General features: G+C 41.0%; 3 protein-coding genes across 3 annotated transcripts; 2 read left to right on the top strand and 1 right to left on the bottom strand.

Moving 5' to 3' along the window:
- The first annotated feature begins 309 nt into the window (after positions 1–309).
- B0P05DRAFT_639560 (Chs5p-Arf1p-binding proteins-domain-containing protein) lies at positions 310–3,090 on the top strand. The gene is made up of 11 exons (XM_051583718.1): positions 310–407; positions 465–538; positions 586–672; positions 718–779; positions 828–920; positions 973–1,435; positions 1,479–1,566; positions 1,613–1,641; positions 1,687–2,322; positions 2,366–2,788; positions 2,834–3,090. The coding sequence occupies exons 1-11, from the start codon at positions 326–328 to the stop codon at positions 2,999–3,001; spliced, it is 2,205 nt and encodes a 734-aa protein (XP_051432445.1). The 5' UTR covers positions 310–325; the 3' UTR covers positions 3,002–3,090.
- B0P05DRAFT_552027 (lariat debranching enzyme, C-terminal domain-containing protein) lies at positions 3,091–4,763 on the bottom strand. The gene is made up of 5 exons (XM_051579425.1): positions 4,622–4,763; positions 4,459–4,575; positions 3,941–4,414; positions 3,311–3,899; positions 3,091–3,264 (listed from the first exon to the last, which is right to left on the bottom strand). The coding sequence occupies exons 1-5, from the start codon at positions 4,625–4,627 to the stop codon at positions 3,116–3,118; spliced, it is 1,335 nt and encodes a 444-aa protein (XP_051432446.1). The 5' UTR covers positions 4,628–4,763; the 3' UTR covers positions 3,091–3,115.
- A 1,309-nt stretch (positions 4,764–6,072) lies between these two features.
- B0P05DRAFT_589518 (uncharacterized protein) lies at positions 6,073–7,003 on the top strand (the record flags this gene model as incomplete). The annotated part of the gene is made up of 3 exons (XM_051582742.1): positions 6,073–6,633; positions 6,658–6,784; positions 6,831–7,003. The coding sequence occupies 3 exons, from the start codon at positions 6,073–6,075 to the stop codon at positions 7,001–7,003; spliced, it is 861 nt and encodes a 286-aa protein (XP_051432447.1).
- Between the last annotated feature and the right edge of the window lie 6,871 nt (positions 7,004–13,874).

Below are 13,874 nucleotides of genomic sequence, written 5' to 3' on the forward strand. Positions count from 1 at the left end.
ATACATGTCAGTATAGCTAATACCAGAGACTCTCAAGATATCGTCATATTTATATCCTATCCTATGTTATGCTTTCATACTGGATTGTAAATTTTTGGTTAGATCAAATCACAAGCACCATGAATATCTTCTGCGAATGCAAGTGGCTCATTTTATCTTGAGAGAAGGATCAGTATAGCTAATCTGAATAAACAGTGCATGTACAGAACCGGAAATGGCGATTTTAAGATCCTGTGGGAATTGGTTACCCGCTCAATAACAGAAATAAGGGCATCATTCTCTGCTTTTTTTCTTCTTCTTCTCTTCTCAGCTTTCTTATTATTACATGACTGATACTCTTAAAGACATTCCTGAGTTCTTTGAGAACGAACTTGGCGAGTCAATCACGGCACGTACAGACGCCCTGGGTAAGAAAATAGACTTGTCCCTTATGAAAGTTAACGTGTGCTTTTTTATTTTTTTAGGCACTTTTCGTGAATTAGGTCCACCCGATTTATGTCATATTATAAAAACACACGCCAAAGTTGGCATGAAAGAGGCAAGGGATTTAGGATGAGAGTCATGTGGATTCTGACATTGCTCTAGCTTGGTAGTTATCACTACGTTTCTGGTGTCGATGCTTCGTCATCTGCTACACTAGCAGCCTACTTGAACTCATTGACTTATTTATTGGTATATATCAACTCACACATTGGAGCGCACTAAACAACTTGCTAGGATGATACACAGTCATGGTTCTCTAAATCCAATGCTTGGCGAATTCGTTCAGGCATTTATTGGTAATTATTGATTTTGCATTATCTTTCAAAGCTGATCCATATCACTAGTTGTTTCAACGCGTTTTCTCGTGTGGATGTTCGTGTTGAAGTCAAGATTCCAGGTGGTGTTGAGAGTTATTATGTGGATGTGAGAGGCGAAAGGTAACTTTGTGTGTGTGTGTGTTGATGCGACAGATGTTGATGTACCCTCTAGACATGAAGCAACAGCCGCTATTTGGCAAGAAACCTATTTATCAGCCGTACTTCGTGCTATTCTTTACTCAGATGACAGTTATTATCGATTGGCTGGCTACCGAAAGATTGACCCCATCACCAACTTGGCCGGAGAACAACGATTTTTGGAAGCAGTGGAACAACTCTTTTGGCGAGGATGGCAACTCGGTAGTAATCCAGAGATTCAGACAGCCACCACAGTCCATAACCATCTGACTTCAGGTGTCATGAAGTATTTCGGCGATAGTTTTCGTTATGGACCTGCTATTGAACTGTATGAGAAGCTAAGAAAAAAGGATCCTGAAGTGGGTGCCTTGTTGGCACAATCGTTTATTGGTCAAAATCAAGAAATGAAGGCTGTGAAAGTGTTAAATGATGACTTGAAGCGTATGCCTATGAGTTATTCTTTATTGCATGTTCAGATTGATTTCCTTCGTAGCAAGGTAATAAGCTATACTTATGGCTCTTGATCACTTATTGTTATAGGGTGAATATGAAATGGCCTTGAAACTAGCTAAATTTGCAGTCAATACAACACCCTCAGAATTCTTAACATGGTCAAAACTAACAGAAGGTAAGCCAGTCATTCATACTTGAGACCGTCTTAACTTTAACTGTAGTCTATATTGATATTGGTGACTATAAGAATGTAATTCATGATTGATTGAGCTGTATTATTAACCTAATCGAATAGGCTCTCTTGACATTGAACTCTTGTCCCATGTTTACATACAGTGAGCGTGATATGCATCGCATGCCTGCACCCATCAAGACACATTTGCCTATCAAATCTGATATTTTGAATTCTGGTATCATGGAAGAAGATGCAGCTGGAAGAGAGAATGAAGCGGATCCTAACTTGGCAAGATTACCTGCTCCTGCTTTACATGGCACATTTGCCAAAGCCTATTCTCTTTTGACTCGTTTGGCAAGCAAGATTGGATGGGATGATTTACTGAAATGTAGATCACAAGTGTTTGTTATGGAAGAAGAATATCGTATGCAAAAAGCCAAGGAAGATGTTCAAAAATCAAGTACATCCATCAACAGAGAAACAGAACCTACAGAAAAGGAATTGAGTGTCAAAGAGAAAGAAACGGTAAAAGAAGACCCAGTTGAGAGCGCATCAAGTAAAGAAGAAGAAGAAGTCGACAACAAAGAAGAAGATGACAAAGAAGAAGAAGGCGACAACAAAGAAGAAAAAGAGGATGAACAAGTAACAGATCAGATGGATAATATTGATTTAGATGCTGATGAAGATTCTCAGCCAGTTAAAGTACAGCATACTCCTCTTGAACGCCCTGTACAAGCTGCTGAAGATAATTCAAAGGTTTGTTGTGATAAAGAGACAATAGCTTATATTGTTTTGATAGGCAGACAATGCTACTGCTGATGAAAAAGTACCTTTAAGCACACCACATCCAAGTGATGGTGTCAGCTTTTCATTTAGTAACAAACGCCTTTGTGAACGTTGGTTGGACAATTTATTTATGGTATTATATGAAGATTTGCGTATCTACACTTTTTGGAGAACTGAAGCTGCTCATTATCGTGCACAACAATTACCTTATCGAAAGACAGGTACCGAATGGGAACTTTTGGGTGATCTTGCACTTAGATTGTGGCATGAAATGGAAGCAAAAGAAGCATATGAACAATGCTTGAACCATAAGTTTTCTGCTAAGGCTTGGATGAAGCTTTTAGAAATCTATGTGACTGAACCTAATGTTCAAAGGGCTTTGTTGGCTGCTGTCAAATTGACAGTATACCATGAACGTTGGTATCATGAAATTGTGGTAAGTATGAATACAAAAGGAGAATGTCACTAATTTAAAACATAGTATCCAAGTGAGATTGCTCGTAACTTAAATATAATTATTCGTAGAGAAGGTCTTTCCAAGATGCAAAATATGCTGACTTCTATGAACTTACCTCGTCCTGTTCAACAGTTGATGACACGATACTTTGATTATGCTGAGCTCTTTAAAGTAGAAGGCTATGAATTCTAAAGAGTATAAAAAAAAATTACACAATAACATAGAATAATAATTCTTTACACTTTATTCTCAAATGCTTGAAATAAAAAACATAATGCAATCGTACATGATCAGTTCTTTTACATTCTATAGGTCTTCTTCATCAATCACAATCTCAGACTCTATTTTCATTCGCTTCATTGGCATTCGTTCTTGTCTACAATCATTATTGATTTTGTTTTCAATATCAATCTCTTTACAGAATTCGACAGTTTGAGGGTTAAGGAATGGATACTCTGACAAAAATCAATTATCAATCTATTTTTGTCCTAAGTGACTTACGATTGTCCCAAATAGCTTGACGATCCATCTGAACACCAGGCATATAACCAGGTGCTGTTGCTTCAAAGTTATGCGGTATTTTTAAATCAAGTGAGTTTGACTCTTGTTTTGCCACTAAATAAGCTCTTTCTTTTTCAATCAAAGCCTTTAATTCATCATGCGATGGTAGTGGTGTTTGTTGATGACCTGTACTTAAAAAGGGGTGCATAGCCCTAGTAATTGAGAGCCACTCCATATCATAATAAAAGTCATAATCTCGGTTCGCATCATTAGGAGAAGGAATATCGATAATTTGCAAGAACTGTCTCTTTGGCAAACATTTGTCTAAACTAAGAAACTTTGTTAATGTACTATTCTCCTCACTGGATTCTTGTATATCATCCTCGTCAAGTATAATTTCGTCTGGATTTTTGGGCTTGAATTGATCTAATATGGCTTGTGTCTTGGGTGGATATTGACCTTTTTGCCACATATCATGACGGACAATGGCTGCGTAATGTACGTGTAGATGAGCAGAAAACCAATAGGAAGGTTTTAGTTGAGACAAAATCAATTCATTAGGATAACTTCCGAGTGTGTTTGACATGATCTAAAGAAAGTCAATTTTCTAAAGACAAAAACGGCTTTTACCTCAGAAACAAAGTACTCTTTTATCTTCATCAAGTGGCCTAAATCACCATATCTTTCTACTCCTCTTGGCCAGTCGTGTGATAGAAATATATCCATAGGCTCCTTGATCTGAAGCAGTTTCTGAACATCATATTCTCTTACATGGTACGCACTTCGAATATCTGATTGGTTATAAGGAGATTTTTCATAATGTCCCTTCTTATAGTGGTTTTCTTTTGCAATGCCTGACAGTCCACCAATGCGCAACCCACCAAATTCAATGACACCAGCATGTCCTAGGTAGTAGATATTATCGCATACCCAGCCACCATGATATAACTCCCACAAATAGTTGCTAGCCTCATGGTTGCCTCCAATGAAAATAGTAGGATAAGGAGCTCGAGCCTGGCCTGTATAATACTTCCAAAATGTACCCAAGTTTCGATATTTGGGTGGAACAGCCATACAATACATATCTGATTCGTTTCGAATAGCCTAGAATGGCCTAAGTATCATACACAAGCGCGAGTGAAAGTTACCTGGAAATCACCACAGATTAAGACGAGATCTATCTTACAGTTTTCTTTCTCTTCGACAAGACGAATAGATCCATAAATGTCGTCAAGTTGGCCATGACAACAGCCTTCAATTGCAATCTATTTTCAAGATCAATATTTACGATAGACACACATCTCAAACTACCTTCATCACAAGTCAATTAAGCAAGAAAATAATCAAAAGGCGCTTTCACAAACGATTTTTTGAACGAGGACAGATAAACTGTGATTTTTATTTCTTGCACGTAACAATTGAAATTGGAAGTGCTGCTCAACAATTGATAGAATAAAAGAACAATAAAGAGAATCAATTATAGAAAAGGCAACTATTCGTCAACGAAAGTGCCTTCAGCATAACAGCACTGGATCGCTAACTGTAGTGAATGGAAAGACAGCAAGAGGAGAGAAGGGAACGTTATGAGCGAGTTGGAGCCAGTGAAAATTCCAGACTTCAAATAGTTCGATAGTCAATAACATAAGCAGGGAAACTGGACATGAAGTCAGTATTCGAATATGTTGGAATCTTAAAAAGATCATTGCGTCATGTATATCGTCTATGGTGGAGCCAAGCCAAGCATGTTCGTGAATAAGATGGTCTCAATAGATGAATTTGGTAGGGCAACGAAAAAGGAAGTGATAGATGTCCTTAACATCACCACAAAAACAGCAAGAAGGAGAAGGATACTGATTATAAGGAGTTGTGATAATAATTAATGATTAGAAATCAGACGTTGTAGTAACATTGCACGGTACGATAGTGAGTGCCATATGTGTACTAAAGTTAATACATGGAGAAATATATGTGGATAATGACATTACATGGTATATGTAATCAGAGTGTTATTTTCTATACTGGTATGAGAGAAAATGTCTACGCTGTAGAGTTAGAGATAGATATTTACTATGTGTCTTATGATACTGTTACATTCCAGTCGCTGTCAGCAATTGTAGTCTTTCTCTCATTTCTCTCTTGATATCATTACTTTCATTTTTATTACTATTGTTATTATCTTTTTACTTTCTCATCTTACTTGAGACTACTACTTTTGACATGATCATCGTTGTGATATTGTAAGAGAGAAGATAAAACAAAAAAGTCAGTTAGAACTTGTATAGGTTTATTATCGAAAAACTACGATGTGATATCTTGAAGACAAAGATTTATAAGAAAGATAATAAAGAGACAAAGGTAAATACTTTGAAACTGTTTTGTTCCTTCTTGAACATGAATTATTCTAGCGTATCTATACATTTAATAGTGTTCGCAATCAAGTCAAGCTTGAAACCGCTCGACTTGATTCAGGCGTGGTGTTGCATACACAGCATTATTCATCTCTTCTTACACTAGTTATGTACTAAAAAGAGCAAGTATTAATGTCATGTATAATTCTAGGTCGAAAGAAATTCCTCGTAAGAATTTCTTGAGACCATCAGAACAAAATAGGAAATAGGATTGTGCTAGAATCTTCTTGAAGCTTTATTTCGAGCGAATTCAAAGAATATATAAAGGAAAAAATTCTAATCATTATACTATCAATCTTCTTTTCGCTCGGTCATTACCAGCAAAACTTTGCAATAACATTCTACACATTTCTTATGTCCTCTATTGAACAACAATTCCAATTGATGCAGCAACAGATTGCTGCTCTGCAAGAACAACTCAACAACACCAATCTGGTATCCATGCAGTCAGCGGATGACACTGCAACTCGATCTCTCGATTCTATGAGTACTCGCCCTCATTACGACTGGTCCCCTTCGGAAGCCCTTACGGAAGTCATGAATTTGGATGCTCCTTTGCACACCTCTCCTATGCTTTCGGATTCGGAACGAAAAATGATCATTGAATCTTACCCTCCAATGGCTCACATGGAGTATAAGACCCCAGCAACCATTCCTACGGCTGAACGTTTAATGAACAAAGGTCAACGTTATGAAGATACCAATCTCAAGCACCTGCAATACCTTTTGTCGGCTGCATTCCGCCCGTTGGATATCCTCAGTCATGAACTCGTTTTCGCAGAATCTGACAATCCTAATTTGGAACATTATTGTACCATGTTAGGCGATGTCCGTAAGCTATTGCTGCACACCAGTGCAGCAATGACTCAGTCTCGTAACAACATTGCCCTTAGGGCTGTCAACCCTTCGTTTTCGGTGAAATCTGATTCGGAAGCTTAGTATACTCTTCCCTTGGATGAATTCCAAAACACGTTGATTCAACAAACGGCAGCTCGTAAGGCTACTCGTGAAGCCACGGTCAACCGTCGTCAACGATGTCGTTTCCAACCCGGCAACACCAACAACGGTAGCTCTACCTCTAATGGCTTCAATCAAGCGTTTTTTTCGGCCAGGTCCACCCTCTCAGCAGGGTGGTTTCAACAATAACACCCACAATGTCTCTTCCAACAGCAACTACAGCAACAACACCAGTTTTCGACAAGCCAACAACAACAACAACAACAACAACAACAGCTACAACAACAACAACAACAGCAAGAAGTCCAGCAATCCTTTTCGCCAGTAGACTCAGCAATCACAGACACCAACAACGATCCAGTAGGGTGTCGTTTCAGCAAGTATTTTACAAAATGGCTCACAATTTCCAACAACTCATTCGTCAACACCACAATTCAACACGAATATCAAATTCCTTTCCACACGCAACCACCAGTAACTACAACCCCAACACCAATAGTCGCCTTTTCTCAGGAACAATCACAACTTATAGATCAAGCAATTCAAGACCTGTTACAAAAGTCAGCAATCGAGAAAGTGTCACCACAGCAAGTTCAGGAGATTCCAGGCTACTACAGCTCGATGTTTGTCATCCCCAAGAAGAACGGGGGCATTCGTCCTGTCTTCAACCTCAAGAAGTTGAACCAGTACTTGGAAGCTCCACATTTCAAGATGGAAACAATCAGGGAAGTGTCATTATTAATCAATCCGAACGATTATCTAGTGTCCATCGATTTATCCGACGCTTTTCTACATATAGGGCTCCACCCGGAATCGAGGCGCTTTTTACGGCTCAAATGGAAGGATCAGGTCTACCAATATTGTACGACAGCTTTTGGATTGGCGCCAAGTCCTTATGTCTTCACAAAAGTCTGCAGGCCCATATTAGAGCACTTCCGATCTCAAGGTTACAAGATCTCCGCCTACTTGGACGACTGGATTCTAGCAGCAAACTCAAAGCAATTGGCCCTTCACCAAGCACAAACGGTGGTAACACTGTTTCAGCAATTAGGATGGATTATGATTCTGAAGAAATCGGTGTTGACTCTCACTCAATCATTGGAACATCTAGGCTTCTTGTTGAATACTCGGACAATGACAGCAGCCCTTCCTTTGAAGAAGCTACGCGACATTCGTCGCTCTATCAAACAGGTGTTGGACAAACCAACTCGACAATCGCCTCGTGTGATACACAGTCTAACAATGAGGATACAAGCAGCAACGTTTGCAATCTTCCAGGCACGTCTCTACACTCGGCATCTCCTATATCTCAAGAATCAAGTGGTGAAATCCGAAGCAGACTGGGACAAACCCCACCTTCTGGACCTAGCAGGCAAAGAGGAATTGCAGTGGTGGTACCACAACCTGAAGAAGTGGAATGGTCGGTCTCTCCTCCCATTAACTCCCTCCAAGACAATCTTCGTGGATGCCAGCAACACCGGTTGGGGTGCAGTCTAGGGATGAAGCGTACTCACGGATACTGGACGCAGGAAGAAGCGAGTCAATCGATCAACTGGAGAGAGTTGAAGGCGGCTCACCTTGCCCTAGAAACGTTTCAAGGACTGCAGAACTCAACAATTCTGATTCGAACAGACAACACAACCAGCTTGTCTTACATCAACAAACAAGGTGGAACGAGGTCGCTATCCCTTCTGAATCTAGCAACAGAGATGCGTTCACATGCCAATGGAGTCAGTGGGACTGTTGTGAGATGAAGAGAGAGTAGATATTCAATAAGAGAAAAGGTAAGAACACAGAGAAAGTCCGTTAGAACTTGTATAGGTTTTGATTTCTCCTAGAAATGTTGATTTCCAATTGCTATAAAATGTCAAGGTATTTGTGATATAATCACTAATAAAATGGTCAAATCAATAAGTCGATTAGAACCAAAACGGCCCAAAGAAGTCCTCTTTATTAAAGGTTATATTTTGTATTGTATTTATACTGTTTGTATGATAATTGATTATCCTTAATTTGGGACTGAGTGTGTATACACTAGCTAATCGGTTGAGTGGATTAAGGTACACAAGAACTGGGTACATGATCAGGGCACAGACCTCGTCTACCATTGGTATTGATGCAGATGTCAATTTGTGATTATGTGATGGTCTGATCTTTAACATGTTTAAACTAAGATAGAAGACATCCATCGAAGCTGCGGATAAAACTGTGATTGAAAGATATATTTATACATGATATTAATACTTGCTCTTTTAAGGCATAACTAGTGTAAGAAGGGATGAATAATGCTGTGTATACAACAGTATTTATACTTTTTCTTCTCGGTCAAAATATTATTTTGGGCTAGCTTCTTGACTACGGATTGATTTGTTAGATCAGGAGCAATTAAGAGAAATGCCTTTAGAGGAAGTTGTCAGCTCAGCCAATAGTACATGATCTGACCTGAACTTGAATAAGCTATTACATATTTGTTAAATGCCAATGCTAATGTATTTGTCAGCTCTAACTGTCACTTTATGAGGGCCATAAATAATAACAGAGTCACTAGGTTCATAATCTCTGACTATGAGGATGATGTAGTACTTCTAGTAGAATGAGTGAATGTCAGTGACTATAGATCCATTGCAATTGCCATAGATGTGATCTGGTTTTTTGCCATGATCATCATATATTGATCTATGCATATGAATTCATATATGTTCACAACATCGTCCACGAGGGGCAGAGTTTCGCCATACAATGTCAATCGAGGGCCATCACAAGGTGAGTTTAGAACTGCACACTTGGCCGGACTCCAACGATATCCAAGGGAGCAAGAATGCTCAGCAGCAAGGTTCAACATATGCTGGACTTGACTACGAGAGCCGAAAATCGCAACATCATCCGCAAAAAGAAGACAATTCAGAGGAATTGCATCAGACATACCAGGAGGACATACCAAAGTAGTACCAGCCGTAGCAGCAGAACGAAGGAGAGAAGGTAGAGAGTTAATGTACAAAGAGTACAAGTGCGGAGAGAGAACAGAACCTTGCAGAACACCCGTGACAGGCTGAAAGGGAGTAGAAGAGTGGTTGACTATCAGCACAGATACTTGTACGTCGTCAAACAAGTTGACTAGTAAAGCAAGCACAGGCCGAGGTAGAGAGAAGCGAGCCAGTACATCCCAGATGACACGTCTGTCGACAGTATCATAAGCAGCCTTGATGTCAAGAAAAGCAACAACAGGACGGCGATGGTTGGTTAGAAAGTAATCATGCATCAAGTCATGCAAGCATAGAGCTTGATCCAGAGGACTACGTTGAGGACGAAAACCACCTTGCGCAATGTCCAGTGTAGGCGAGTGTTCATGAAGACAATCAGCTATTGTAAACTCAAAGAGCTTACGCATGACTGATGTCAACGAAATCGGTCGATAGTTGGACGGATCAGAGGGATCACCTTTTTTGTGTATCGGGTATACATTAGCAAGACGCCAGAGAGAAGGAGTGTGAGCCCATTGATAACACAGGGAGAACAGGAGAGACAAAAGCGGGGCAAGGTCCTTGGTCACGGCCTTCAGCATTTCTGCTTTCAGGTGATCGCTTCCAGGTGCCTTCCGAAGAGGTAAACGCTTGATGTGATCCATGATCGTGTCTGCTGAGAACATATCCAAATTGGATGGCAAGACAAAAGGAACCAAACTATCACAGGAAAGTGGTGGGGGTGGACGAGATTCTGATGGGGGCAACAGAGAGCCAGCATAGACCGAAGTCAAGTGAGTAGCCATAGCATCTACTGAAGCTTTAGGACCATCTTTGTGAGCATAAGTACCGGAACAATCACGTCTTCTTTTCATACGAGAGAGGGTGCCAGTGGCTTTAGAAAAGTCTTGTTCCAACTGAGCACAGAAGTTCTTCCAAGAGAGACGCTTAGCTTTAGCAACAAGACGACGAAAGTGACGATGTGCATCATGATGCAACGACCACCAGTAAGCTTTGTCAACACCAGAGGCATGACGCCACCTACTATAACAGCGATCGCGTTCTCGAGCTGCTGATTCGATATCAGGAGTCCAGTACTTCTTCCACCATTTTCCAGACCGATGTTGTCTTGCACCAACCGACCCATCCAAAGCCTCGTAGAAGCACCCATTAAGAGTAGCATTCAACTCGTCAATATCAGGGCGTGCAAGCGGTGGCGCAGAGACCAGCTGACTCAGAGTAGATTCCAGAGGAACTACAAGCGAGCGAAACTTGCTTTGGAACAGTGCCAGAGGTTCCTTTTCCCGCAAGCGAGATAGGTTCCAAAGGCGTCGTGGAGCAAGACCGTCAGAGCCAGCATGAGCCCCAGATCCCAAAGTAGAATCAAAGTCGAATGACAAAGTCATCAACCGGTGATCAGACCCAAGGGAGAGATCAGATTCTACTGCGACTTGAGCACCACACATATTCCACGAGGAAATATTTGTAATGAACAAATCGATAATACTACTCATTTCTATACCACGTCGAAACGTTGTAAAGGTGGGCACACCACGACAAAGAGTAGTATTCAGCACAGCCAGGTCTCGTTGTTCAAGCCATGCACGCATAGCAAGACCACGCGAGTTGGTAGCGGAATCACCAGTGAAATCACCAAAGCGAGCATTAAAGTCACCACAGAGGATAGAGTCAGAGTTGAGAGGAATAGAGGAGAGGGCGGATAGCACCAGCTCATTAGAGAGACTGGGTGGAAAGTACGAACAATGCACATTGACTGCTCCCATTTTGAGTGAGAGAGTATATGCATTGAAAGACGGCAACTGGGTGACAGGAAAAGGACAGGAAGGAGAGACAAGAGCAGAGACACCACCAGAACCACGGTTGTTTGCACCAACTACCTTTGATCCATATAGATGGTATTGCGACCAATCTATAGGAAGATAGCCGGCGGTGAGCCAAGTTTCAGTGATAAGTAGGATACTGGTGGTCAAGACATGTGATATAACATCGTGGATGGTCGTGGTTTTTAGGCCATTCGCATTCCAGATGCTAATTGAAAAGGAGCGGAGAGGGTTTGTTGTTTCTTGTACAGTTGATGGAATATTCATTAATATTCCATTTCAGACTCATTGTCTGAAGCACCAGCTGACTTGAACAAGAAAGCAGCCGATTTGGGGTCTTGCTTCTCCAAACGAGCACGAGCAGCAGAGAGAACAGTCTTGAGATCATCGTGATCAATCCAACCCAACTCCATGAAAGAGCGGGCAAGAGGACCAACAACGACAGGGCGAACAAAAGAGAGAGTATCAAGTGCACGGTCATGCACAAGAGAGTGCATTTGTTGAGCACGGTCATCAACAGAGAGAGCAGCGAACTTAGGGTCAGCAAGGTGCTTAGGATCCAAAGGATCGAAGCCACCGATCAATTCAGCACCTACCTTTTGCATGGTAGCAGTGAATTGCTCCACATACTGTACATGCATCAGGAGGCCAAGCACACCAGAAGCAGGAAAAGAGATGTCAAGGATACGTCCTGTATCCACACCAGAACGACGGAGACGTGAGCGGACTTCAGATCTATTGATCTTACGAGAGCGACCAAGGTACACATACGTAAAGCCCTGAGGACCTTTGGCAGCAGGGCTCACAAAGGCACGGGCAGCAGCAACTCGTTTCTTCTGCGAAACGCGGGCAGGACGGGCAGGGAGAGAGGCAGGCTTAGCAGCCTTGGCTGCCCAAGAGGAAGCATGGATAGATGAGCCAACACTGCCTGGGTGTGTGGCAGTGGGAGTAGGGGAGAGACAGGAGAAGAGACCTGAATGCCGCCTTCGGACATTGAAAAATTTGACTCGAGAGTCCGGACACGAGAAAGGAGCTTGCTGTTTTCTGACTCCAAGAAAATTTTTTCCTTCTCAAGGATGGAAACCTTTTCTTTCAGAGCTATGAGTTCTGAAAAAACAGTTTCGTGTTGTTGTACCTGTTGTGCTAGGGTCAGCACAAGTTGATGCAACTGCTGGATGTCCAGGTGAGTTGCCATTTTTGATGGATGGATGGTTTTTTAGACGGATGCACTAACGGATGGATAGGATGCAGCGTTAGATTTTTTGACAGAATGATCGAATTTGATTGGTCAAAACCAAAAGAAGTGATTAAAAAGCGAAAGATGTCACAGAAAATAGCGATTCCAGTAAGAAACAGCCAATTGAAGTTGAATATAACCTTCCAACAAACTATAATCCGAACAAACGAAGGTTTAAACCACAAGTACTGAACAAAAGAAGAAAGAAAGTCCGCCTCAACTTGATTCGCATTAGTAAAGCCAAGCACACTTTAGATTCGTCAAGACAGAAACATCAATCAGCTTTAAGTATTTAATTACTTCCTTCTCCATATGTTATAGTTTATATATTTTAGTACAATTAGAAAACATATAAATACTGTGTTATTGATACTTGTAAGTTCTTCATCTTATACTTACTGTATCAATACACAGGTAACATTACATTTATTATAAATAAAGATCTTATACTTACTGTATCAATACACAGTTCCTTTCTGTGACGTCACGTTATTTCCAGAATATTTCCCAGTGAATCTATTGGCTAAGAAACGTTCTATTGTCTCGTGACTTGACTATAAGAATACAAACCTAAGTAAAATATCAAATCGACAATTGGTAGCATCAGACGTTCCGTTCCTGACTGTTGTATCTCCCTGTGTGCCTCCGTGCTGTATATCTGTGCCTAAGTGCTGTATTGTATCTTTATTTTGCCTACGTGCTGTAATTACTCTATTATCTTAATTGATTAGTACTGGTGTATTATTGAAAAAAAAAATGTCCAAAGAAAACTCTACCTCTGATTTGTCTGACAATACTGCTATTGTCTCCCTTATTCAAGAATTTACCAAGGCCTTGAATAACAATGGTGGTAGAAGTGTACCTCGTACAATTGAACCCCCAACCTACGACGGTACTCGCGATGCAATGATTATTGACTCATGGGTTCGTACCTTGGAACGTTACGCTGATTTCCAAGGCTGGGATTCCAGACAAACTAAGTGCTATGCTGTCACATTGTTGCGCGGAAGGGCCGACACCTGGTACCGTACTCTGGAATCTGATACTGAAGAAGAACCACAAGACTGGTTGACACTTAAAAGGGAATTGGTGGATTTTTTCCGACCCGATGACTCTATCCGACTTGCCAGAGATAAATTGGCAGCCTACCGACAAATGGGT

The sequence above is a fragment of the Gilbertella persicaria genome (assembly GCF_025201335.1).
Source record: "Gilbertella persicaria strain CBS 190.32 chromosome Unknown B0P05scaffold_35, whole genome shotgun sequence".
Lineage (NCBI taxonomy): Eukaryota > Fungi > Mucoromycota > Mucoromycetes > Mucorales > Choanephoraceae > Gilbertella > Gilbertella persicaria.

Coding starts and splice junctions, on each gene's coding strand:
- B0P05DRAFT_552027 (XM_051579425.1), bottom strand. Junction 4,415..4,458: donor TAATCTGTGGTGATTTCCAG/GTAACTTTCACT, acceptor AGGCCATTCTAG/GCTATTCGAAACGAATCAGA. Junction 3,900..3,940: donor AAGAGTACTTTGTTTCTGAG/GTAAAAGCCGTT, acceptor GACTTTCTTTAG/ATCATGTCAAACACACTCGG.
- B0P05DRAFT_639560 (XM_051583718.1), top strand. CDS start 326: ATGACTGATACTCTTAAAGACATTCCTGAGTTCTTTGAGAACGAACTT. Junction 921..972: donor GTGGATGTGAGAGGCGAAAG/GTAACTTTGTGT, acceptor TGTACCCTCTAG/ACATGAAGCAACAGCCGCTA. Junction 1,642..1,686: donor ATATTGGTGACTATAAGAAT/GTAATTCATGAT, acceptor CTAATCGAATAG/GCTCTCTTGACATTGAACTC.